Source organism: Toxorhynchites rutilus, chromosome 3 (genome assembly GCF_029784135.1).
Source record: "Toxorhynchites rutilus septentrionalis strain SRP chromosome 3, ASM2978413v1, whole genome shotgun sequence".
NCBI lineage: Eukaryota > Metazoa > Arthropoda > Insecta > Diptera > Culicidae > Toxorhynchites > Toxorhynchites rutilus.
This window is the reverse complement of record NC_073746.1, coordinates 287508172-287536170: the sequence shown is the minus strand read 5'-3', so window position 1 is coordinate 287536170 and position 27999 is coordinate 287508172. Positions and strand designations below refer to the sequence as shown.

The window sequence follows — 27999 nt, the reverse complement described above, 5'->3', positions numbered from 1 at the left end:
AGTTCCTACTACACTTAGAATCCTTTTTACGGAAATGAAAATTTAATCACAAACGTAAGTAAAGCACACTGGAAAGTAAACGATGGATTTTTCATTCAGCTCGTGCATTTCCTCTTTCCCCCATTTTCGGTTTCACCTCGTTTGGCTGCCACAAAACGGTAGAATGTGAAAGTTTAAATAGAACTTGGATAATCGAATTGTAGTTCCTCGCCGGGAACATTTCCCATTTATTGGCACTGGACCGGAATGCAAGAAATGTGTGTATACGAACGTCCTGGTCTCACCTCTACGGGTTTTTTTGTCCCACTTTCTTCGAAGGCAACGCACAGCGGGAAGTTTTGTGGGATGTTTCCCTTGGAACTTAAGTCATATGTCAAGAAACTACTTGAAAACTTGCTCCGCAATTTGCACTTCCGGAATGGCAATGTGTGAGGGAATTTTCGTTAACATTATTTCCTCTTGTTAGCTTGTAAAATTTATCCACAATAGCTGTTTTGAATTTTAAGTCTGCCAGGAGCGCTGCATTGCTCTGGATTGAAGACTGTTTCCTCGCTGTTTTTTTTTGCTCACTGGAAAACATTACTATTAAATAATTCCCATGCGCTGGTTGTGTTGTAAGTATGTTCTTCCTTTATTCAGAGAATAAACTTCAATTAAATACGCACCTGTGTATACAGAAAAATATGTTTATTATAAATCCACGGATACTCTCACATTAATTTTATTTCACGGTAGCATATAACATCGAAACGGTGAACCTTGGCGCTTTTGCTTTCATGCTGGATGTTGGTGGCTTCAGTTGATTTCTGTTTCTCTGTTTTGCCCTAGGAGCATCTACCAATAAATGTATTGAGTTCGGGGAAAGCAGACTACATGGCATGCATTACGAGGGGTGAAACGGGAGCCTCGCCAAGCAACGAATAGGCACTAATCGAGATGAACATGATTATTGCTCGTGGGAAACACCACACATTTTGCATCGAGCTAATCTATGTTCCCGTGGAAACCGTCGCAGTGCCATTCACATTTACCAAATTCGGGAAGGATACGTCGAACTGGATTAGGATTATGAGATACGTTGCGGTCGCACCAATCATCTGCAAAAACAGAACATCGCATGCATTAGCTCTCGGACCAATTGTTTCGTATAGGACTCGCTAGAACTGGCTCAGCAAAGGACTCACCGTGTACAGAAGTGTCCAGTCGTAGACGAACAAACCGCATGTAATTACGGGACTGCGGTGCAATAATTGCTGGGAGAAAATGTTCAGCTGGAAAGGCAAGGAGAGAAAATAAGATAGTGGTAAATTGAGGATGACATTTCTGAAACAACGAGCTTACCTCATTTATAACCGCAGTAGAGGTGGAAAAGTTGATGGCCTTGTGGACGAGCACTCCGATTCGTTTACCCTGTTTGGCGAAACAAAAAAACAATTTTTTTTGCATATCCGGAACTATGTTTCATCAAATATTTAAAGCAAAAATAAAAGTTTTATTCGCGTTCGTGGCGAAATATTTCTGTCTCGAAGAAGTCATTTTTCATTTGTTAATGTTTCCTGCTTTATCATCAAAACGATTAGACCCTTCTGGAACCCACCGAATTGTCTCGTTTGCGCTACACCCATGTCAAATTAATTAACGCATGTTCGAGGTTTCATAACTGTCGACACAACTGCCGCCACTGGAATTCATCCTAATGATTTGTCTCGTGTAATAGGAGTGCCTATATTTCGCCCTTTCTCACCGAGCGGTCCAATCCTCTGCTGCTGGGCCAATTGTTGTCGTTGGAGATCCCTTTTGTCATATCCCGGGCTACCGTGGGACGGCGTGCAATTACAACTTGCCGTCAATCTTTGGTAGGAAATTACGTCAAGTTTTCAGCCTTACACAGTTGGCTTCAAGGAAGAGATTTGAATAGAGAAGGAAAGCATTCATACTCGGAGGACACATGATGGTAATTGTCCTCCTAGCGTCAGCCGAGAAAAACGAGCGCCACGATGATTTTAATTTTCTCCCAAGGGAACTGCTCAACCGTTCCGTCAAATGTAAACCGCGCCGAGCCAAGAGGCCTGCGTAGGGTACATGAATACATAGGTTGTGCGCAATCAAACCGTGCCCTGCCGTCACTGTTGACACGGGCTCCAGCGGAAACGACCATGATGACGACGATGATAATGGTGGTAACGAGTGTCATCTTCTCGGCACTAAACCGTACGTACCTCTCGAGTAATCTTGCTCCCGACGGCGATGAAGAAGAGCACAAAGAACAGGTAGTACATGTACCAGATGAAGTTCAGTACGCCCATGTAGAACAGCTCGTTCCGATAGATGAATGCCCGGAACAGACCGAACGAGCAAACGACGCCGATAACGAAGCACAGCCCCACGCAAAAGGTTATCTGTAATTGGTCACGAGAAGAGAGATGATAGTTAAGCGTATATATTCCACCGGGATAGGTGTTTTCATGATAAAATAAGGTAGACCATGGAATAAGTGAAATGTGATGAATTATTTTATAACATTGATTCCAATGACCGTCGTAAAGAACTTATGCAGTTATGATAGACCTTCAAAAGATAGTATGAATCTTATATTGACTGATGTGAACTTGGAAATACTGCGCATTACCTCATAGGAGAACTGAAGCATCTATTTATATTTGTAACTAATTATTAAATAATACTTGAACAACATAGGTGCTAGAATTAATACAATACATTAAAAATTGTGGATTGAACAAAAAACCAACTAATTTTTAGCAACTAAACTACATCTCCACGTATTTATATCGACGAAATATTTTCCTCAATTTTGAGTTTCGGTCTAAGTTGAATGAGTTTATCCTTAGGCTGATTGAATTGCTGCGTTTCTTGTTTCATTTATCGACTTTTTTTACGTACTTTATTGCAGAGGACCTATTAACTTAACAGATCGTTTCACGATTCTGTTGGTGGTGACCAGAAGTCCCTGATATACGAAGAAACCACGGTTGCAGATATTTCTGTATTTTCGTCCTTTAGCTCTTGGTGTGTTGGAATATTAGTGGCTTCCTAGCACTTGTAAGTCTCCATTCAGCATACATCACATTGTCGTTCGGTATTAGTAGCTATTGAAATGGTATCCGAATCCTTCGTCATCTGTAATGATTTTTCATCCACCTTTCGTATCGTTGAATCCCATGATTCCTTAACCCCTTATTATTCAATACGTCATATATCAAGTGATTTCACTACTCTGTTGAGCGTTCTAGCACCCTATGTTATGCAAGTACACCACGAGTGAGACTCAATGTTGTACGCGATAGGATTAATGATCGGTTGGTTATTAATAGCGTCAACGTCTTCAGTTATCTGTATAGTTGCTATCTACAAACTAAACCAAACTAAGACACATTGAAAGTGAATATAATGTTCTGCCTTAGACAACATATGCAGCGTACGTAGATAAGCTCCAATCAGATTTGAAGTTGAATCCTTCATATTTTTGGGCCTTTGTTAGGGCTCAAAAATTATCGAAACGCATTCCATACAAAGTTGAATATAAAGGACGCCGAGCAAGCACAGCCAAAGAAGCCGCCAACCTGTTTGATGAATGCTTTCAAAGTTTTCCGATCCACATCTCCGGCATCCAATACGGAAACATTCCGTCTCACATCCTTCATATGATATGCAACTTCCTCATTTCCGTTTTTCTACCAAAGACGTTATCAAAGCGCTGAACGATGTTTCCAAAAGACCTCGTGTGAATGGATTGACGCCATTCATTGTCCAGGGGTGCGCTGCCGAACTGGTTTCACCTATAACGTTGATTTTCAATCGTTCATTAGCCGAGCGTACGTTTCCGTTTATGTGGAAAAGTGCTAAAATTGTCCCAATCCATGAAGCAGGAAGCATGAATCACGTCGAAAACTACCGTGGAATATCAATACTTTGCTGTCTGGGCAAAGTTTTCGAAACAGTCGTCCATCGTTTTCTTAATAATGATGCTAAGCCTTTAATCAGCGAGTTTCAGCATGGTTTCGTTAAGCGTCGTTCAACGACGACCAATCTGATGGAATATAGTAACACATTGTTTCCTGCAGTAGAATCCCGATGCCAAAATAGATTCGATCTACGCGGACTTCTCAAAGGCTTTCGACGTGTTTCCACACATCCTCGTTGTCGACAAACTTTCAGATTTAGGCTTCCCAAGTTGGATAGTTGATCGGCTGAGGTTATATCTTACCGGGCGGATAGCTTTCGTACAAGTTGATCACGAAGTCTCGGCATCGTTTAACATTACATTTGGAGTTTCTCAAGGAAGCGTACTCCGGCCTCTTATCTTCATTCTATTCATAAACGATCTCGCCCACCATCTCAATATTCTTTGCCGACGACCTGAAAATCTTCCGGGTGATTGCATCTGTCCTGGATTGTAAAGCTTCGCAAACTGATATAGATCAACTTTTGTTTTGGTGCGATGAAAATTGTATGACCGTAAATATCAAAAATGCAAAGTTATCTCTTTTACACGTTGTCAAACTGCTGTTGAATTCAGTTACTATATTGATTCGACCGCTCTTGAGCGGGTCAATTCCATACGTGACCTAGGTGTGATCGTGGACAGTAAGCTGAGATTCAGTGAGTATGTTGTGTCAACTGCAGCCAAGGAATTCTCTGCACTGGGATTCATCCGTCGCCACACAGCATTCATCACTGCTCTTAAATCACTATACTGCTCCGTAGTACGCAGTATTATGGAATATGCAGCGCCAGTTTGGGCACCTTATCACGTCTCACAGGGTCTGAAACTTGAACGAGTACAGAAGCATTTCATCCGATTCGCTCTTCGTCAGCTTCCCTGGGCAAAGCATGCCGAGACATTATCAGCATTATCATTATTATTGGAGACATTATCAGCCAGACGTCTCAAGCTGCAGCGAGTGTTTATCTTCGACGTTCTCACAAATCGTATGGATTGCCCGACATTACTGCAGAGTATCTACATGAACGTCCCGTCTCGCACTCTTCGAAATCACAATGCTCTTCGACTACCAGCTAACAGGACAAACTACGGGTTCAACAATACTTTTAGTGCATGTATTCGTGCTTTTAACGCTCTTTATGAATATTTGGATTTTTGTATCAGCAAAGATGTGCTCGTTAACAGAATTAGAAGTTAGTTTAGTTTAAGTCACAGTCTGTACGATTTAACACCGAAGACGAAGAATAAATAAATAAATAAATAAATCCATTTGATGTTAAAATGAGATATCCCGGATTAAATTGATATCCGTGTGAAAGTTCAAATTAAAATTCGTCTCAAACTGCTGCTTCTGCTGTTGCAATTTCTCGTCAATGTCACGGGTAGATCCAGATAGCTCCACCGCAGATATGTTCAGTTGCGCATCAAATCATTAGGTCCAGTGTTGGTGATAGTTCTTTGATATTGAGTGCAGTAACCTATCTGTTCCATTATTCATTCAAAGTACAATGAATGTGCTTTGAATGATCCGAAAATTTTTTTATAGATTCATTAGCTCGGTTAGTTTAAAGTTCTCGATATTTTCTTGATGTAGTACAGATTTTTCAGTAAGGGTGCCAAATCAGAAAACAGATCACGTTTTTTTGAAATCATGTTTTTGCATTGAATGAATTTTGATGATTTGAGAATACTATACGATCTGTTTGTTATGCTGTATATTACGATTTTCTAAACCGTAGACGGTTTTAATAAATGAAAACTGGAATCAATCCAATTTCCCGTTCCATTTGTTCTGCCCATTTGTGTGCTCACTTACCAGTACCGCCAATAACGACCAGAGAAAGCATTCACTCGACGGACAATATGAAGAGAGGAAAAATCCGCTCCTTTTCAACATATTCGATAGAAATGAGAGATCCGTGATTCCAAATCGCCGTCTCAATGCAGCTAGCAAGCAGAAAATTTTTTCCCTTATGTTGTTATGATACACAGGGGTCTGGTCGTTGGCAGCAACTTTTCTTAACTTTTTTATAGAAAATTATAACTCTAAAACTGCAACACAATTTTTTTTTATCCCATTCGTTTATTTCAGGCTCATTAGCATTTCAGCTGTAACAGAGCCGAATTTTAATAGTGCACATGTCAAATGTTTATCATATCTATAAATAACACATTACACAGTTGCCATTTTTTTGGCGTTATAGTATTCCTTCTATACCATTGCATATGGTACATTACATTTCACAGTAGCCATTTAGGCGTAAGAGTATTCGTTCTGTTCTTCCATTGTCCAGTTAGACCGGACAGCGGAGACAGTTGATATGATCATTGTTGAGTTATTAATAGAATAGCAGCCCGATGTTTCTTGCAGAGCAGAGCAGTTGTATGGATGAATCGATCTTATTTCGACCGTGGATCGATCTCCATCGCTGATGATTGTTGCGTGGACGTAGTTATTCTGTAACAACACAAAGATGGTCAATGAGGGCCCTGAGTTTTGAACTCACGATCAACACAAATTTTTGGTCCAAGAACGAAATGTAGAATATTGTTCGAATTAAAATATATAAAAAAAAAATTAAATTAATTTATCTCAAAAATATATTTTTCTAAATTCTCAAAACAAATATATCAATAGGCCTTACGATTTCCAACAAGTCATTCATGCATCGGAAGATGGACACATTTACAGGAAAAACTTTTTCTAACAACAACTTTTTCATGTTTTTTTTTAAATTACAACTGATCCTAATGTTGCTTGAAGTTTAAAGTGTCTGAAGTGAACATTAACTTTTGATGAAGATGTCAACTTCTTTTATAGTTTCTGAAATATATGAAACTTTTGTGTGGAGACTCCCGAAAAAATATTGATTTACTCGTTACTTTTTTGTGTGTAAATTCTCGCGTTTGACATGTTTCTGAATAGAAAAAGCAGAACATAATTTATACATAAAAATGTCACGACTTAAACATTAATAGTATTTGAACATGAAAAAGTTGTTGCACCTTCTCCCGACTCATGTCCAATCACTGTTCTTTAGATGCACTACTCTTTCGTTTCAATCTTGCCAGCAGCAATCTCTGTGTTTGTGGCCAAGGTTATCACGACATCGAGCACGTTGTTTGGTCGTGCGAGGTGTATCTGGTCGCCAGATCGAATTTAGAAAACTTCCTTCGGGCCCGAGGAAGACAGCCCAATGTGCCGGTGAGAGATGTGTTGGCTCGGTTAGACCTTGATTACATGTCCCATATATATGTTTTCCTTAAAGCTATCGATCTTCGTGTGTGATTGTCCCTATGTCCTTATACCCTCCTTTCCTTCCTTTGCGGGTAATTCGTCCCCTTGCTATAAATATTAGAATAAGTTGAAATGTAAAAACACTATAGATATACGAACAGATTTAAGAATTGAGTGTTCATCAACATTGTTATAGTTTCCTTATACCCCATCCTTCTCCTAAAAATATGTCACCCTTCTAAACTCGAGTACACCGCGAGTCATCGGTTTTCCACCTTACCAACCATAGATGTAAGAAAATTGTTTATATATATAGTTTTAAAATTATATTTAAGAATTCGGCTCCTTTAAACTTAAGTTACTGAGCCTGCAAAAATAAACGAATTAATAAAAAAAAAAGTTGTTGTTCGACAAACTTTTTCCCAGTTTCTCCAGTCCTTGACAGTGTTTTGTTTGGTTAAGTCGTTCGTATGTTATAGTGTCGCAAATATGGAGCAAAATAAAGAGAAAATCCGACATATTTTACAGTACTACTATGACAAAGGCAAAAATGCATCTCAAGCTGCCAATAAAATTTGTGCAGTTTATGGACCCGATACAGTTTCCATTTCCACCGCACAACGATGGTTTCAACGTTTTCGTTCTGGTGTAGAGGTCGTCGAAGATGCGCCACGCTCCGGAAGGCCTGTCGTCGAAAATTGCGACAAAATCGCTGAATTAGCCGAGAAAGACCGGTATAGTAGCAGCCGTAGCATCGACCAAGAGCTGGGGATAAGTCATCAAACCGTTATTAACCATTTGAAGAAGCTTGGATTCACAAAGAAGCTCGATGTATGGGTGCCACACACGTTGACGCAAAAAAACATCTTTGACCGTATCGACGCATGTGAATCGCTGCTGAATGGCAACAAAATCGACCCGTTTCTGAAGCGGATGGTGACTGGCGATGAGAAGTGGGTCACTTACGACAACGTGGAGCGCAAACGGTCGTGTTCGAAGCGCGGTAAGCCGGCCCAAACCATCGCCAAGCCCTCATTAACGGCCAGGAAGGTTCTGCTGTGTGTTTGGTGGGATTGTCAAGGAATAATCTATTATGAGCTGCTTCCCTATGGCCAAACGCTCAATTCGGACCTGTACTGCCAACAACTGAACCGCTTGAAGGTAGCACTCATGAAGAAGAGGCCATCTTTGATAAACAGAGGCCGCATTGTCTTCCATCAGGACAACGCCAGGACACACACTTCTTTGGTGACGCTCCAGAAACCCCGGGAGCTCGGATGGGAGGATCTTTTGCATCCGCCGTATAGTCCGGACCTTGCACCAAATGACTACCACCTGTTTTTGTCCATGGCGAACGAGCTAGGTAGTCAGAAGTTAGCCACAAAAGAGGCCTGTGAAAATTGGCTATCTGAGTTTTTTGCCAATAAGGAAGCGAGCTTCTATAACAGGGGTACTATGAAGTTGGCATCTCGTTGGGAACAAGTCATCGAACAAAACGGCGCATATTTGACTTAAAACAGATGATTGTAACTAATTTTATGAACAAATGAAAATTTAAAAAAAATACCGCAGGACTTTTTTGACAGCCTAATATATAGATTTTATTTTGTTTTTTGAATTTAAAGAAGAATTTAATTTTTGATTCATCCTCTTAAAGTCTTCCTCATATAAAAAATACATATATTCGAAATAAAAAAAAGGTGATAGAAGATGAAATATTTGGGAAAAAATCCTTCAACGCATATGTTCGAATTTCAACAATGACAGTGTTAATGAATTTTTTTTCTGTTCCGAGTTCTATTTATCTTAACCTGGCTCTGCTTCTAAAAGTGATTTCAATTGAAAGATGAGAATATTAAGTATAGGATATTGTTGTGCAATTTCTAAATTAATGGATTCAAATAACATTTAGGAAGTGAAAAACATCAAAGCTAGTGGTTTATGAGGTGTTATTATTAATTTTATTCCAAAAATCCATAATAAATTCGATTATTTCTATCAATCAAATTAAAGCTCTCTAACCGCTCTACATCTATTTTTTCTTAGACACCCAAAATCTATCTTTCTTAATTTCGTTGCAATATCATTATAAACAATTCCTGGTGAGCCTTTAATCAAAATCGTCAAAAATCACGATTTTTACTCCACTGTACTTGAAATAGCCCGTTGCTGCATTCAATGTGCCAGGAAGAGGAGATGTATTGAATGGCAATAGGGACATAAATTTCGACATATTGCCAACTTGTTCTCGCGAGAACAAAGCTAAATTCTTTCCATGAAAATATTTCAGGGCTACCGAACCTTCCACTAAAGAATTATTTCAATACAATTCAATGCAATAGTTCGATGCATTCTAAAGAGATGACCGAAATAATAAAAAGCAAGTCATACTATACATTCCAATGCCGAAGAATTTTATGTCCTAAATGGCCGTAGCAATTTAGGGAGTCGGGTCAGAACCACCTTCCCTTAAATAGCCATAATTACATCATCGTTCTGGAAGACTTAAGTGCGATTCACATACAACATCCACGTCACGATCAAGTTGAATGCATTCTGAGTGGCAAGCTCTAGAATACGCGTGACCACAGTGCAAGTCGGAGGAAATTTCTTTGACGAAAAACTCCCCCTAGCAGAACGGTAATCAAACCCGAACCCCCGGCATGTTAGGTGTGACGCTAACCACTCGGAGCACTCGACGTAGCACTACGTCTTCGGAAATCCGATTGCAATGGAATTTGTTTGATATGCTATACATAATGTCTCCATGACATGGTGTAAATTAACGAAAATAGGAGGCACTCTCCTTTTCTCTTACATTTGTTTTATCCATTTGTGTACCTACCTATTCGTACCGTCAATAATGGTCAACTGATGCATCGGCTCGGCCCGCCGTTCCGTTTGGGTATAAATTCACGTTTTCAAATTACATTATTCTCAATCTTGCTATCAGACTGCATTCATGCTTAACGCTGATATCACACACAAAACTATTTTTTGATACAAAGGTAGAATGGGAGCTAGAACAGCGGTGCAATTTTGTTCTGTGGAACACCACGTCGATTTTCACGCCGTCTGGTGAAGAGGGCTTCTATATTATGGATTGTCAAAAGTAGATTAGTACGGAGCTTCGTAGTAACAGCGCGTAACGCGTTCGCTTACTAAGCGATCAATCGGGAGTTCAAAACTCAGGGCCTCCAGTTGACCTTCTTTGAGTTGGTATAGAATAACTGCGTCCTCTCAACAATCGTCAGTGATGGAGCAATCTCCTGGCCTCTCTCCATTCCATACAAGCTCTGCTTGCAACAAGAAACATCGGGTTGTTGTGTTATTAATAACACAAATATAATCATATACACTGTCTCCGTTGTCCGGTCTAACTGAACAATGGAACAGAGGGAATACTCTCACGCCTAAATGACTACTGTGTAATTTATCATATGTAAAGATACGATAAACATGTAACATGTGCACGATTAAATCCGGCTCAGCTACAGCTAAAAAGCTAATGAGGCTGAATAAACAAACAAGATATTGAAAAAGTAGATCAGAGTGTTTTCTATTCGATTTAAAGATCTTGATGATTTTCCCGTAGTGGGAAGCGGAAGAGGCGCTTAGACTGGAATATGTCTCAGTGTTTGTGTTTATTAACCGACTCTTTGAGCTTCCGCTGTTAAATGTGAAGTTATTTGGATCAGGGTGATCAGATTTTACAATCGCTGGTTTCTAGATCAATCGATGGATAAAGATCAGAGACCTTTTATGTAATCCTCACCCCCCAATAGCAGGTGTCAACCACAACATGTTATTGATATTTTTTGTTAAGCCAAACACGAAGGTGATTTTTTACAATCCCACTGCAGATGAAGAAAATGACAGGCTCGAAATGAGAATAAAAAATAGGAACTTCGTCGAAGAACTGATAAAAATATTTTGCTCTTGGGAAAGAAGACTGCTACGCATTGTTACAGCTCTCATCGGAGCTAGTAGTGGCGCAGAGGAGAAAATTTAAAGACACCGTCATTCATATTGCAGGAATAATCATGTTTTTCATCATGCGGTTTGGTGTTTTTGTGGTTTAGCGAACGTAAGAAAAAAAAATCTAATTTGAACTCACTTGCACGGAAAAGCAGTAATTGACCAGCTCCACCACATCGTTCAGTTTGTCGTGCAGTATTTTTATCTGTTTCAAAACGGCCAGCTGCTCCTTCTCACTGCACACGACGGTCTCCACATTGGCCGTGAGGAATCCACCAGCTGTCGGCGTTGTTGGGAAGTACATTCTGGAAGAGGAAAAGTGAAAAGTTACACATTGGTAAGATGATATTAGTTCTTTCTAATTCGAGGTATGAATTGGACGAGGTACAAATTTTACCTAAAAGTATCGTTCAAGATGTCGTATCTTTTGAGTATCAGTAGCAGCAGAACTGCTACATTTATGCACAGAACTGAATAATGCAAAGCGCTGAAGGTTAACCCGAATATGTATTCTACACTGTTAACAAGTGGATCTAATGTGGATATGATAATTATTATTGCCAGTGCTATGGTTGATGATACTATCCAACCAAAAACGAATTTGGCCTGCTCGCTGTAATTGATTTTTGTACCAAGAGCTAAAATCTACAACTAAATGATAGAGTCAGTGTGATAATTTGTTAAAATAAACAACCTTTCGGTCGACAGATTGTATCAATGTCGGGATTTGTGAGATACGCGTCGTCAAAAGACGGCAACAAATTATACAGCTAACAGGTTGCAAATAAAATAATGTGATACTGAGTGCACCGCTCTGATCCATCACCATCGATCCATTCTTGCGATTTAAATCCAACGGAAGGCAAATTAAGAAAATTCTTATCACAGCTCCGTGAAGGATCAGCACATACAACGAATTGAAGATTTTCTGCCATATCTTCTGTCCTTCGCCAACGAATAGAGGCACTAGACCTATAATCTTGGAAATAATTTCACATGGGAGTATAACACTGTGCACGTTTGGTAGAGTGTTCCACCACATTTCGCAAACCAACCAGCGTGAGCAATTAGCGGTGACTGAAAGACTCCCCGCCCGCATTCTGGGAAGATGAAAATGGTAGATGTGTATGTTATTCTAGTGATGTGCAATCAAAGGTGTGATAGACAACAATAAGTACACGGACTAATGGAGCTGAAATGAACAACAAAACAATGGGGTCGTGTATTGAATATGTGTTGGTATCAGATTTCACTGGGTTGGGACCAGGTGTTTCGTATATAATTACCTCATCGCTTTGTTTAAATTCCCGAAACGATTACAAACTAGCCGGACAGTGAAGAAGAATTGACCACTAATCGCGTACAAATTGGCTCCATGGTATACCATTGATATCAACATCGGCCATATTATACCACCCACCAGAAAATACTGAATGATCAATAAGCAGAGTGTAAATGTTGAGTAGAAGGCCAAGTATATCGTCATCTCGTTTCGATATCGGCGGTGGTCTGGGACTATTGAAGTAATTTCCATTAACTGTAACATATTGACGTTATTTTCAATCAACATTCACTTGGTTCATGTACTTTTCCATCGAATGTTTTTATTTCATCAAAAACATTTTTGATCCGCTTTCCAAAAGCAAGTCCCATTGTTCTGGTTATCATTGGATAGGTCAGAATTATGTAAAAACAAATGTAACTACTTTTCGCCACAACCAAACGATCCGTTACGAATTGACTTTTTTGATAATTCCAAGCAAAAACTATCATAAAACTATTGACAAGATAACTGACAACAAAATGCACTCGATTGGTAACCGTGTGCCATTTCTGATATCGTTGGTAATCACTATCCTTCCAAATAAGGGGTAATAATCCAAAAACTTTGAGAAGCACTTCCAACGGGACAAAACTGTCATACACGTTTATTGTTCCAGGCTGCATGTTGCACTGTGCGGCTAGAGTATCCCGTAGATGGTGATTGTATGCCTTATCGTGAATCATCAAATTAGCAAAAAAGCTTTTATGGGTGGCTCCGGTGTTGACAGATAGACTCAATATCGTATAACGCAGTCGTTGTATTCAACGTACCTGCAAATTAGCACGATGTTGAACAAACACGGTTCAAAGTCCGCCTATCGACTTTGGCATGGTGTTGTCGATTCCTAACTCTTCCCCCTTTTTTCAAACAACTAGTGTTGTAATCTTCAAACCGTATATAGTATTCCAGCCAGAAACGACTGTGCGGAATATGATAAACTCGATTAAGGAAAAGTTCGTGGCCTCGATCTGTAGAAATATATTCGCGTAGCACTCTATAATGGGAATATTAATAAAATAATGCAATACAAGTGATTGTTAGTATTTTCACATTATTACACGTAAAACACGTTTTTTCACGTTGTTATGTGTAAGTCACACGATTTTCCAAAAAGTAAACAATCTCAAAGTAAAATTGAGAAAATTTCCTACAAGAATCACCAGTTGGAAAATATTTTATAGTTGAATTGTTGCTTGTTGCCAGTCAAATACTTTTTGATGTGACAACATCTGACTTTTTTCGGTTTCCGACTCTTGAACATTATTGTTGTATTCTTAGCTCCCTTTCAAAACATACACACGAACTTTGTTTTATGATTCGACAACAATAGATGAACGTAAATTCCAGTTTATTCAGTTTTCAGAAAACTTGCAAAAACCTTGAATATATCGGTATCGGTATTTTGTGACGAGACAACACGCTTTGTGCGTAAAACAGGATTCACAAGCGTTGTCACGTCACAAAATCAAAAAAGTGTATCAAATATGAATTTTCCCATATTGTTGGATTATTTTTCTCGATGGATCTCCCGGTCAGAACGGGAATTGAAGCCTCCGGCATGACACTGCGTTTCACAACTATAGAACCACTCATTTTTTCTGAGTTTACAGAGATATGTAAGAAGTCAGTTGAATTGAAGTATATAGTAAAGGATACAATAACTATCTTCATTTAAAAGACTGGCCATTTGAACTTGATTGTTGTGTTCAGGCGCGAAACGATAAAAAAAACTAAAATTCCAATGTTTCATAACTATAGAACCATGTGGAAAAGCTCTTACTCCTTTACAAAATTAACGTCAATTTCGCATGAATTACAATAAGTTTCCAAATCGAAAGTCATCTTTAGTTCTCAATCAGTTCATACAACCCATTCGGGGTGGTTTGGACCAAGCTGTGCCATTTTGAAGTGTATATTTGTAGTGTGCTTCGTTGCACTTCAGAACCGTTTACATCTGGTTTTGGTTGGTTGATTGTTGATGTAAACAAAAACAGTGTGAGAGAGTGAGTAGTCAGTAGCTGTGATGTGTTTTTGTGTGCGCTTCTGCTTGTGTCTTGTGTGTGATACTGTGTGCGGTCGCATGTGTTCATGTGTTCGTTTGTGCATGCATGTACGTGTATGTGTTTGTGCGTGCGTTTTTCTTTTCTTTTTTTTTTGTAGTAGTAGTAGTAGTAGTAGTAGTAGTAGTAGTAGTAGTAGTAGTAGTAGTAGTAGTAGTAGTAGTAGTAGTAAAAGTATAGTTGTAGAAAAAGAGAGTAAAGAATAGAGATTAGAAAGAGAGAGTAGAGAGTAGAGAGTAGAGAGAGTAGAGAGAGTAGAGAGAGTAGAGAGAGTAGAGAGAGTAGAGAGAGTAGAGAGAAATCCTGCGAGGGTGACAGTGACGGGGCGCGCGTCAAGTTGGATGGCGCTTCCTAATCGGTACACGTCTCGACAGGTAACCGGATACTGCCGTGGAGAACAGCAAAAATGATTGCCTGGCAACGCCTGATCGTGGCCTGGATGGAGAAACACTGCGAACATTTCGAAGGAGCGAGCATCAAGGATGAAGCCATGATCAAAATGGTGCATACCCCACGAGAGTAGCTGTGACGGAGTGCGCGTCATGTTGGAGGGCACTACCTAATCGGCGCTCCGCTGGGAAGAGAAATCCTGCGAGGGTGACTGTGACGGGGCGCGCGTCAAGTTGGAGGGCAATTCCTAATCGGTACACGTCTCGACGGGTAAGCGGATGCCAGCGAAGAGGACGTAAGCGCAGCGAACTGAAAAGCGAATAGAGAGGAAAAAATATTGAGAAAAAGGGAAGGACAACGCTAGTCAGCGTTGAAAACTCGAAGAGTGCATGAGCACAGCCACCCCCTGAAGTAGTCGCCTAGATGTGGTCTCAGGGGGAATAAGGCAACGAGTAGAGGGCTTGGTTTTTGTGGGTGCGATCCCCACTCGACGTCTGGGTCAACCCTTCCCAGATAAGGATGGAAGAGCGTTCCTCACCCCTATAAAAAAAAAAAATTTTTTGGTTCTCAAATGGGGATCAACATAGGGTAGGAGCCTGCCTGTTGGTCTCAAATGTTCCTATCTCACGCCTCCACGAAGATCATATGACGACATTTTTAGATGAACTGGAAACACACACCTGGTCTTGGCTCCGAGAACGGGTGTCGAAAGTGGCTAAGTGAGGGGGTGCGAGCGAGTCAGAGCGCTATATCTCTCCCGGGGAAGGCCTCCCGGGTCATGGAGGCCTTGCCAACCCGCTGTCTTCCGGGCAAAGGAGATACACCCAGAAAATGGAGCTACGTTTACGAAGAATACTTAGAATGCGAGGTGCAAGAGCGGGCCACCAGCCGGGTTCAACCCGAAGAGCTACCGCCACACGGAAACAGCAGCCATCGACATCACCCAAGAAATGCTGCGCTTACGAGGCGTGTTGTGACTGCCAGACGGCAGTCGTCCACACTCGTGGGTACCACTAGGCGCCGGATCATGTGGACACACGAAATGAACGAATTCGTGATCCGCGCCTATTACATCCGCACTGCTTTGGAGACGGACATGAGCGGTCGCCCTCGAATACTAACAATGTTCGAGGAAGCGTATCCAGAGTTCGTCGGGAGGCTTGATCAGAACGCGATGAACGCGAGGCGTAGAGCGATAGTACGCAACAACATGCTCTCCCAAACGCAAATCGACGCGAATCAGCACCAGTGGAGGCCACAGTACAACAACCCCCTGAGCCGGAAGAGCCACAGTCAGATCAACAACTACTACGCGATCTGGTCTTCCACTACGACGAGGCGATCTCATAGTTCCGCGACACAGACCCATTGTCGCGCCCCAGGATCCCGAAGTTGCAGCATTCCCGCAGGCTGACAAGTGCAGTAAAGCTCATGAACGAGCACGTTTTTCCGCTGCACTTGGTTGATGCTGAGAACATGGAGGAGCTGCAACTGAAAGTTTACTGCGCTGCTGTGGCGACCGCCAAAAGCTTAGGATACCGTATTAGGCCAAGAGGCGGACTGCTCCAACATCTCCGTGAAAGGCGTGAGCCTCCATGGCGAAGGAGATTGGAGCAACGGATCCTAAACAAGCGCGCCGCAATTGGAAGACTGATGGCGTACAAAAGAGGCAGCAGATCGGCTGGTACAGCAATTGAGCGTCCAAACTAAACGGCTGAAACGTTACTCTGACTCTGCAAAGCGCCAGGAACAAAATCGGATGTTCAGAGATAACGAAAAAGCGTTCTACGACCACATTAGCGACGAGAAGCCCGACTACCGCGAAGGTTTGCCAGATATTAGCGATGTGACGAACTTCTGGGCTGGTATTTGGGAAACCCCAGTACAACATCGCGAAGGGCAAATGTGGTTAAGACGGGAGGAGGAGAGTTGTGGTGAAATTGGAGAGATGCCAGCTATCATCGTCGGAGAGAACGATGTCCGCGAAGCCTCGCGGTACCTGAGGAACTGGGCAGCACCGGGCCCCGATGGTGTTCAGAACTTCTGGCACAAGAAGCTGACCGTCGCACATCAAAAGATAGCTGAGTGCTTCAACAAGGTGCTACGTGACCCACACAACCTCCCTGAATTCACCACCCGTGGCGTCACATTCCTCCTCCCGAAAGACAGCAACACATTGAACCCATCAAAGTACAGACCGATAACGTGCCTATCGAGTCTGTACAAGATATTAAGCAGCATCATAACCGACAAAGTTTCTGCTCACTGCGAACAACATCACACCATCGCAGAAGAGCAGAAAGGATGCAGGAAGAATACGCATGGCTGCAAAGACCAGGCCATCATCGACGCAGCCATAGTCGGCCAGGCGGCTTATAACCAGCGGAACCTAAGCATGGCCTATATCGATTACAGGAAGGCTTATGACTCCATACCTCACTCGTTTCTCGTCCGGGTATTGGAGCTCTACAAAATTGATCCCGTCGTCTTTAGGTTCCTGCAGCATACGATGAGACAGTGGAGTACGTCTCTGCTCCTTAGTGATGGGGAAAATGTGTTGCAGTCTAGAACGCTGCAGATAAAGAGGGGGATATTCCAAGGCGACTCTTTCAGCCCGCTTTGGTTTTGTCTGGCACTAAACCCCCTCAGTAGGACGCTCAATAGAAACGGTCATGGCTATAAAATAAAGTATGGTGACGGCGCCCACGAAGAAGTGACCCATACCTTTTACATGGACGATCTCAAGGTCTACGCTGATTCACGTCAGCGTCTAGCTATAGCTATCCGGGTTGTCGAAGATATAAGCAGGGACATCTGCATGGATTTCGGCCTCGACAAGTGCCGCTGTGTCCACCTGCTGCAGGGACAACTTACCGAATCCGGAAATACCTACAAAAAAATACAAAAAAATACATACCTACAAATACCTTGGATTCCGACAGCTCACCGGGATTCGCCACTCCGACATCAAGACGGAGCTGCGAGACAAGTTCTTGAGTCGAGTGAACTGTGTCCTGAGGACTTTCCTCAACGCGGGGAACAAGGTACGCGCGATCAACACATTCGCGGTTCCCCTGCTGACCTTCAGTTTTGGTGCAGTCAAATGGAGCAATACTGACCTAGAGGACCTTGAGAGGAGGATGAGGAAAGCATTTAAAGAGGCCGGAATGCACCATCCTCAATCGGCACTGGAGAGAGTTTCACTGCCACGCAAAGAAGGGGGACTTGGAATAGTCGACATATCTGCACTGTGTGTTGCCTAGGTACAACAACTGCGCGAGTACTTCGCAGAACGCGCCAACCAAAACGCGCTATACCGGGCTGTCTGCGCCGCCGACAGAGGATACAGCGCTCTGCACTTGGCGCAAGCGGAGTACCAACTCAACTGCAATCTGCAGACAGTGGAGGAGAAGATTGCAGCTTGGAAGCATAAGGCAGTGCATGGTGCCCACCCCCATCAACTGGACCGGCCACACGTCTAATCTGTGGCTAACGCGTGGTGAACTCTCTTCAGTAGTAGAAGCAGACATGATAGCCATCCAGAACAGGATAATGCCGACGAGAAACTGCAGGCGGTACGTCTGGCATCAAGACGTTGATGACATTTGCCGGATGTGCCATCAACCAGGTGAAAACATAGAGCACATTATGGGAGGCTGTCCCGTTTTGGCCAACGCAGCCTACACCGAGCGCCACAACAACGTGGCCCGTATTGTTCATCGACAACTGGCGCTCCAATGTGCTTTACTGGAAGACAACGTACCAAACTACCGATACCTGCCTGCACCTGTCCTGGAAAATGACCGTTTCAAGCTGTACTGGGATCGCACTGTTCTGACCGACCTCTCGATCCACCACAACCGCCCAGATATAATGGTTTACGACAAGAGCGACCGCAAAGTCACCATCATCGATGTCGCTATTCCACTGAACCAGAATCTGGAGGAGACCCACGGTCGCAAAATCTGCAAGTACCGACCATTGGCCGCGGAGCTCAAGGAACTGTGGGGGCTAAGGGAGGTCCCAAGAATTGTTCCAGTCGTTCTCTCTGGAACTGGAATTATCCCGAATACACTTCTGGAAGCGCTAAAGGTGTTGAACATCGAGAAGGAATTGGCTGGCATCCAAAAGTCGGTCATCCTTAGCACCTGCGCGATTGTCCGACAATTCCTCGGTCAGGACTAAAACAGCACGAGCATGCAGATACGTGCATTTCGCAGAGCCTAGTCCCCCTTTGGCATTCAGAAGCCCGGGGGCAGGTGAAAATTCTGGCTAGGTTCGCCTAGTTAAGAAGTGAGATAAGTCTGCCAAAAAAAATTAAAAAATATAGGAAGTTGTTTCCGAGATACGACCGCATTGTTGACGTAGAACTACGCTGTTATTTTATATAAGTCGCTTGTTTATACCTTCGGATATTATTCTATAATGCTGTGAAATTTTAGAAACAACTGCTTAGTAGAATAATCTCTGAAATGATTTTTTCATTGTAGAATCAGTTGACGATAATTGATTGATGATTCATTCTTGCCCTCGCAAAACAATCGTATGTCGCAATTTTTTTCATGTCAATGCATTGAAAATTTACCTCGAAGGCTATCCCGGTGGCCTTTTTCGAAATTGACATAGACTCGGCTACAATCGATTATATACATGTTGCACCAGCACCATTATTCCATATCTCATAACTACATCAATATATCTTTGGCACCGCATGTAAACAACAACAATGACAACACTTGCAAGTATCAAATATCATGCCACATGTTATTTAGTATTGCCTTAAAGGAATCCCACCTCTAGATATCGTTCGTACAAACTAAGCGTAAACCAAGCGCCAAACAAGCGCTCACCATAGCATGCATACAGAGCCATACATTGGTGGCTTGAAACTACTAGCAATATAAACATTTCTTATCATTTTGCGCTATTCTCAAAAGAAACGCTTCTGTTAATATTACTGGCCTCGAAAAAAGTTGCATTACTTTCTCATGCTCGAGAGAAGCGCAGCTGAATGACTAAACAAGAGAAATAAACTCTTTTTGTTAATAACAACCTCGAAAACAGTAGCAATGCTTCATTATGATCAATATAAGCGCAAATGCAGTCCTAGTTGAAGGCAATTTTACGACTGGCACGCGAACCCAAATAACTTATAACATTCCAGTAAGACATTCAAGATGCTTGGTATTCCCAAATAATTTTTTTGTGCACAACCTTAACGCCTGCTTCGCCATAACGTCAGTTCAATGCATTGATGCATTCTCAAAGGCACCAACGAAGCCCTTATGATGACGGAAAACAAACTATGTTAACTGCTTGGAAAAAAGACTGAATTATGCCACACAGCTTGTATTCTGCCGTAACACCCATCGATGCGAATTCGCTGATGAGTTTGTCAAGAGCGACCGCCTTCACCACCTGCGGGGGGAGCTTGATTTTGGTTGCTGCCTGGGCGTTTACATTTTCGACCGACGCGCCGAAATCACCTACTTCGCTGTTGTTCGGTGCGGTGTCACATTTGCGAAGGCTCGGTTCAGTGCGAGCGCATTTCACTGCACCAACACCGCGTGCCTCATTAGATGACGCTTACCTCGAAATTTTATTGCCCCTGGCAATGCGTTCGTTTTTTGCAGGACTCGAGCCTGCCTTCCTCTTCTTCTTGCTCATCGCACACTACGCGAAGCGTCCAATTTATGACGCGGAAAGAAGAACACACGATACGAATAACGCGAAAAACGAACCGAAAAATCAAACGACGATTTCCAAGTTGGATTACCACTGGTGGGGTCCAATCTTATATCGAAGCGCAGCGAAAGCAAAGTGAACTGGATTACTCAACAGTTCGATGCCGAATGAAAGTTTGCCTCAGCGAGATCCACTGTTTATACTCTAGGCAAGTATTCCCCTTCATTCTTCTTTTTTTCTTTTGTTCACGGAGACTTTAAATCCTACGATTTCCCCTCCGTTGGTCGTCGATAAGTTGCTCGTTATTGATATCTCTGTTCGGGAAAGCACTCAAATGGACAGAACAAATGTATGGGAAAATAGAAACACTTAAAGTTTTCATGAATTTTAACCATTTACTAACCAGGGGATTCTATTGTATGGCATATTAAACAAATCTTACGGAATTTCCGATTCGTTTAGTATGTAAATCGCCAAAGTCCGTTCGCGGCAAAAATAGTTATTAACGTTAACTTTATTTCATAAAAACGTGACCTGTTTTCTGATTTGACACCCTTAATGAAAGACGTAGTTCTACGTCAAAAAAAGAGTAGAGAGTAGAGAGTAGAGAGTAGAGAGTAGAGAGTAGAGAGTAGAGAGTAGAGAGTAGAGAGTAGAGAGTAGAGAGTAGAGAGTAGAGAGTAGAGAGTAGAGAGTAGAGAGTAGAGAGTAGAGAGTAGAGAGTAGAGAGTAGAGAGTAGAGAGTAGAGAGTAGAGAGTAGAGAGTAGAGAGTAGAGAGTAGAGAGTAGAGAGTAGAGAGTAGAGAGTAGAGAGTAGAGAGTAGAGAGTAGAGAGAGTAGAGAGTAGAGAGTATTGAGAGTAGAGAAAGTGGAGAGTAGAGAGAGTAGAAAGTAGAGAGAATAGAGAGTAGAGAGATTACAGAGTAGAGAGTAGAAAAAAGGTGGAGGGAGTAGATAGTAGAGAGAGTAGAGAGTAGAGAGTAGAGAGTAGAGAGTAGAGAGTAGAGAGTAGAGAGTAGAGAGTAGAGAGTAGAGAGTAGAGAGTAGAGAGTAGAGAGTAGAGAGTAGAGAGTAGAGAGTAGAGAGTAGAGAGTAGAGAGTAGAGAGTAGAGAGTAGAGAGTAGAGAGTAGAGAGTAGAGAGTAGAGAGTAGAGTTATGCCGTGGAGCTGCCGGCCTAGAATAGCACTTCGGGTCGAGGTCCCCGTCCCTGTCGTAGAAGGCGACTAATCGGGTGACAACGCGAGTAAGGGCGCGGTAAAGCCTATTGAGAATGCACGGGGGAAATACCGTGTACAGGAGCAGCGAGAGGAGTGCCGAGCACATCAGGATCGACGCCAGTAAAATCCTGATTACGACACATTGGTATGACATGGAAACGGATATGACATGGAAACGGACAACATGCGACACTAAAGGCTGGCAGTCGTGATATTCTGCTCCCTGAGTAAGGAAGGGTGATACCTTCTTGAAACGGCGGGTGGGGTAATAGTGCGATTGCCCCCGTCCCGGTAACAACTTGGCTAGTCTTCGGGTACGTTCGATGCTCGTCTAGGCTCAGGCACTAGGTACTAGGCATCAGATGTCACATTCCTGACTTGCGCTGATCCGGCTCTGAACACGGCCCCCATGAAGGACCGTGTCAACCCCTGCATGGCCTCACTGCTTGCATAGATAACCATGGGATCACAAAAAGGCGACTATGTACAACGAGCGGAGATAGCGGCCCGGAGTTGGGACCCAACCAAAATGGAGACAACTAACAAAACAAACGAAGAACGAAGAAACAGTATGATGGATACAGGAGACCAAGCCAACGCGTTCGCTGGTAGTAAAAAGCTGCTGCGATCGCCAATACTGAAACAAGTGGTACCACCAGGTCCTAGTGGCAGTAATGGAGGAATACCCGAGACCCAGCAAAGTCGAGGGATCAATCCCCTGTTCCTGCCAAAGTCCAGCGGTAGTTTAACCCAGGAAGGAGGGTTGACTGGAGAAAGCATACTGAACACGATCATGATAAGGGTCAAAGAACTAGACACATTCTTGCAGGACAAACCCAACATGCATAAAGAGATCAAGACCAGGGTGTCGGGTATAAGATCTCTCTTGGGACGAGCTATGAAGGAGCACGATGGACTCGTCGAAAGGACGAAAACTGCCGAGAAAACACTCGCAGAAGCGTTGCAAAAAGCTGCAGCTGGACAGGTGACGCCAAAGATTCCTCGAAACCGTTCGGAAAAAAAGAAAAAAAGATTCACCAGCAGAAGAAGAAATGCTCAAAAAACGCAAGGACGACCACGACAACGACGATCAAGGCGATAGTGCCGCCCAGGGCGACAGCGAAGAGCTGGGTGACAGCGACGACCAGAGCGGCACCGATAGCAAAAGAAACGACTGGAGCACGGTCACGAGAAGAAACAAGAAAAAATTAGTGAACGAGCAAAAAGAGAGGGAGAGAGAAGAGAAAACGGTGAAAAAAAAGAAGAAAGAGGATGAAAAGAAACAGGGGCCAAATGACAAGAAGCCTAATCCTCGGCGGGCGAGAGGCAAAGGCGATGCACTCATCGTCGAAGCCAAGGGCGACGTATCATATGCTGACCTCTTCAAAAAAATGCGAGAGGACCCAGGCCTCAAGAAACTGGAGGAGAGCGTGGTGAAGTCTAGGCGCGCCCAGAATGGCCAAATGCTGTTCGAGCTGAAGAGAGACCCAGAAATCAGGAGCTCTGCATTTAAGGATCTTGTCGAAAGGGCTCTCGGTGACGGAGCGAACGTAAGGGCCTTATCCTCCGAGTCATCGATTGAATGCAGGATCCTCAGTCTGTTCACTACCGAGATGGACCTGCGTCAGAAGTTGGAGGAGGAAAACATCGTGGGCAAAGTTCCGATGAAAATCCGATTAAGAAATGCGTATCGCGGGACGCAAACCGCAACGATTCGTCTCCCAACGGACACAGCGAACAAGTTGCTGAAGCTAGAGAGTATAAACGTCTGCTGGGCTGTGGGTCGTTTTAGAATTGTTCCGCCTGTCCCAAAGCAATTGGAGCGATGTTTCAAGTGTTTAAACTTCGGCCATCTGGCGAAAGGCTGCTTGGGGCCAGATAGATCCAAACTGTGCAGGAAATGTGGAATAGAGGGACACTTTGCCAGCGACTGCAAGGGAAAGCCAAGGTGTATGCTCTGCGAGGACAGTAATGACCATACGACGGGAGGCTTTAATTGCCCTGTGTACAAACAGGCGAGGGCAAGCGAACAGTGATGGAGATAATCCAAATAAATCTCAACCATTGTGACACCGCACAGCAACTGTTGTGGCAGTCAACGACAGAAACATAATGTGATGTCGCAATTATCGCGGAGCCGTATCGCATTCCCCCCGGTAACGGTAATTGGGTGACGGATAAAGTGGGAATGGCCGCCATCCAGGTCATGGGCCGATATCCCATTCAGGAGGTAGTCTCGAGGACTCGCGAGGGTTTCGTGATCACAAAGATCAACGGAATTTTCATCTGCAGTTGCTACGCACCTCCCAGATGGACGATGGACCAGTTCCACTATATGCTGGATGTCCTCACCGAGGAGCTCGCCGAACGAAAACCAGTCGTTATAGGAGGGGATTTCAATGCCTGGGCAGTAGATTGGGGAAGCAGATGCACCAACGCGAGAGGGACTTGCTTACTAGAAGCTCTGGCCAAGCTGGATGTTACCCTGTGCAACGAGGGTACCACTAGTACCTTCCGTCGAGATGGCCGAGAGTCCATCATCGACTTGACTTTCTGCAGTCCGTCGTTAATGACAAAAATGAGATGGAGGGTATGCGAAGGATACACACACAGTGATCATCAAGCCATTCGTTATACCATTGGCCAACGACACTCCGTGGCAGTACGGATAACTAGGACATGCCCACGCAGGTGGAAGACAAAAATCTTTGACAAGGATTTTTTCATCGAAGCACTACGCGTGGAGAGTGGCGTCTTGAACATGAACGCAGATGAACTGACGGAAACGCTAGCCAAAGCATGCGATATAACAATGCCAAGAAAAAGGGAACCCAGGTATAAGCGACCTCCAGCCTACTGGTGGAGTGAGACACTTGGCGTGCTTCGGGCCAACTGCCTCAACGCCAGAAGACGCTTCCAACGGTCAAGCATAGACACCAGAGAAGAGCGGAGAGTGGAATTTAGAGAGGCTAGATCCACTCTTAAACGGGCGATTAAGCGGAGCAAATCTAATTGCTTCAGGGAGTTATGTCGGGACGTGGACGTCAATCCACGGGGCAATGCTTACCGAGTGGTGATGGCGAAGCTCAGGGGCCCAACAACACCTTCCGAAATGTGTCCCGAAAAATTAAAAACTATCGTGGAAGGGTTATTTCCGCAGCACGACCCAACGACCTGGCCACCCATGCCATATGGAGAGGATGAGGATAACATCGAACGCAGAGAGGTGACGAACGACGAGCTAGTTGCAGCTATGAAACGCCTCAAAACGAAGAAAGCGCCTGGCCCAGATGGAATCCCCAACGTAGCTTTAAAAGCGGCAGTCCTATCATTCCCTGATATGTTCAGGACAGCAATGCAGAAGTGTCTAGACGAATGCTACTTTCCGGATCGATGGAAGGTACAAAAGCTAGTACTACTGCCCAAACCAGGAAAGACGCCGGGTGATCCAGCATCGTATAGACCCATATGCCTGTTGGACACTCTGGGGAAACTTTTGGAGAGAATCATCCTCAATAGGCTGACGGAATGCACAGAGAGGTTCGTGGACTGTCCGATAGTCAATTCGGATTTCGGAAAGGGAGATCCACGGTAGATGCCATTCGCATAGTGGTCGAAAGAGCAAACAGAGCATCCAAACAGAAGCTTAGAGGAAATCGATACTGCGCAGTGATAACGATCGACGTTAAGAACGCGTTCAATAGTGCCAGCTGGGAAGCCATCGCGACTGCGCTCCACACGATGAGAGTCCCTGAATACCTGTGTAGAATACTGAGAAGCTACTTCGAGAACCGTGTGCTGGTGTACGAGACAAACACGGGCCAGGCGCAGATTAAAACTACGGCTGGAGTTCCGCAGGGCTCTATCCTGGGTCCATCGCTCTGGAACAGCATGTACGATGGCGTACTAAAACTGAATCTGCCCAGAGGTGTGGAGATCATTGGCTTCGCGGATGACATTGTTATTCTCGTGACCGGAGAATCCTTGGAACGGGTCGAAATGCTCGCGACCGAATCGATAGACATGATCGGAAGGTGGATGCAAAGTGTGAAACTGCAGATAGCCCACCACAAGACGGAAATGTTGATTGTCAGCAACCGCAGGGCGGTGCAACGTGCAGAAATCACCATCGGAGAGCACTTGATAACTTCGAAGCGAGATTTGAAATACCTGGGGGTGCAGATCGATGATCGACTGAACTTCAACAGTCACGTCGACTACGCTTGTAAAAAAGCAACGAAGACAATCAATGCACTGACACGAATCATGCCCAACAACTTTGGCCCAAGCAGCACCTTTTGGCTAGTGTCTCCTCATCGACATTACGATACGGGGGTCCAGCCTGGATCGCGGCGTTAGAAACTCAGCGGAACACGAGAAGGCTGAATAGTACGTACCGGCTCATGGCGATGCGAGTCGCGAGTGCGTACAGAACCATATCAACAGAAGCGGTCTGCGTCATAGCTAGGCTAGTCCCTATCAACATCATCTTGGTGGAAGACAGCGAGTGCTATATGAGGAGGGGAACCAGAGGAATCCGGAAGCTAATGAGGGCAGAGTCGATGGCTAGGTGGCAGCAAGAGTGGAGTGCGGCTCAAAACGGCAGATGGACGCACAGGCTCATACCGACACTAATGGGCTGGGTAAACAGGAAGCATGGAGAGGTGAATTTTCACCTAACACAGTTTCTATCTGGGCATGGCTGCTTCAGGCAGTATCTGCACCGGTTTGGACATGCAAGATCGCCTCTTTGTCCGGAGTGTGGAGATGTGGAGGAAACACCGGAACACGTCGTATTTGTATGTCCAAGATTCACCACAAGGCGCGAGGGGCTGCCTACCCTTCATGCTGGGAACATCGTAGAGGAAATGTGTCGTGACGAGGGCACCTGGAACGCAGTTAACAGTGCAATCGTCCACATCATGTCCGAGCTACAGCGGAAGTGGAGGGCCGACCAGCGTGCGGATAACGCCTGACTATAAAAGATGAACCACAGTGAGATCTGAAGCACCGGAGTACCCCACGAGAGCGACCGTGACGGAGTGCGCGTTATGTTGGAGGGCACTACCTAATCGGCGCTCCGCTGGGAAGAGAAATCCTGCGAGGGTGACTGTGACGGGGCGCGTGTTACGTTGGAGGGCGCTTCCTAATCGGTTCACATCTCGACAGGTGAGAAATCCCGCGAGGGTGGCTGTGACGGGTTGCACGTCAAGTTGGAGGGCAATTCCTAATCGGTACACGTCTCGACGGGTAAGCGGAATCTGGCAAGAAGGATTGACAAATTGCTGGCAATGCCTCATGGTGGATTGTAAAGAAGAATACTGCGAGGACTTCGACGAAGCGAGCGCCTAGGAAGGCGTCACCAAATCGGTTTGTGCCTCACGAGAGTTGCTGTGACGGAGTGCGCGTTATGTTGGAGGGCACTACCTAATCGGCGCTCCGTTGGGAAGCGAAATCCTGCGAGGGTGGCTGTGACGGGGCGCGCGTCAAGTTGGAGGGCGCTTCCTAATCGGTGCACGTCTCGACAGGTAAACGGATACTGTCGCGAAGAACAGAAAAATGCCTGCCTGTCAACGCCTTATCGTGGCCTGGATGGAGGAACACTGCGAACATTTCGAAGGAGCGAGCATCATGGAGGAAGCCATCGACAAACTGGTGCATACCCCACGAGAGTAGCTGTGACGGAGTGCGCGTCATGTTGGAGGGCACTACCTAATCGGCGCTCCGTTGGGAAGAGAAATCCTGCGAGGGTGACTGTGACGGGGCGCGCGTTAAGTTGGAGGGCGCTTCCTAATCGGTGCACGTCTCGACGGGTAAATGGATGCCTGCAAAATGGTCATAAGCGCAGTGGAGAGCAACGAATGGTGAATAAGAATATAGAGAAAAAGGGAAGGATCAACGCTAGCTTGCGTTGAAAACTCGTGAAGTGCATGAGCACAGCCGCCCCCTGAAGTAGTCGCCTAGATGTGGTCCCGGGGGGAATGAGGCTACGAGTAGAGGGCTTGGTTTTTGTGGGTGCGATCCCCACTCGACGTCTGGGTTATCCCTTCCCAGATAAGGCTAGAAGAGCGTTCCTCACCTCTATAAAAAAAAAAAAAAGAGAGTAGAGAGTAGAGAGTAGAGAGTAGAGAGTAGAGAGTAG

General features: G+C 44.2%; 1 protein-coding gene across 1 annotated transcript in view; it reads right to left on the bottom strand.

Annotated features, from left to right (window-relative positions):
- Positions 1 to 668: 668 nt before the first annotated feature.
- The window catches only part of LOC129774288 (gustatory receptor for sugar taste 43a-like), a 51903-nt gene continuing 24572 nt past the window's right edge, over positions 669 to 27999 (bottom strand). Inside the window, exons 3-7 of the mRNA XM_055778005.1 lie at positions 11320 to 11485; positions 2220 to 2399; positions 1342 to 1410; positions 1185 to 1271; positions 669 to 1097 (exon numbers count right to left, since the gene is read on the bottom strand). Of these exons, the coding sequence (XP_055633980.1) occupies positions 990 to 1097; positions 1185 to 1271; positions 1342 to 1410; positions 2220 to 2399; positions 11320 to 11485 (610 nt within the window). The 3' untranslated portion in view covers positions 669 to 989. The remainder of the gene's footprint in view (positions 1098 to 1184; positions 1272 to 1341; positions 1411 to 2219; positions 2400 to 11319; positions 11486 to 27999) is intronic.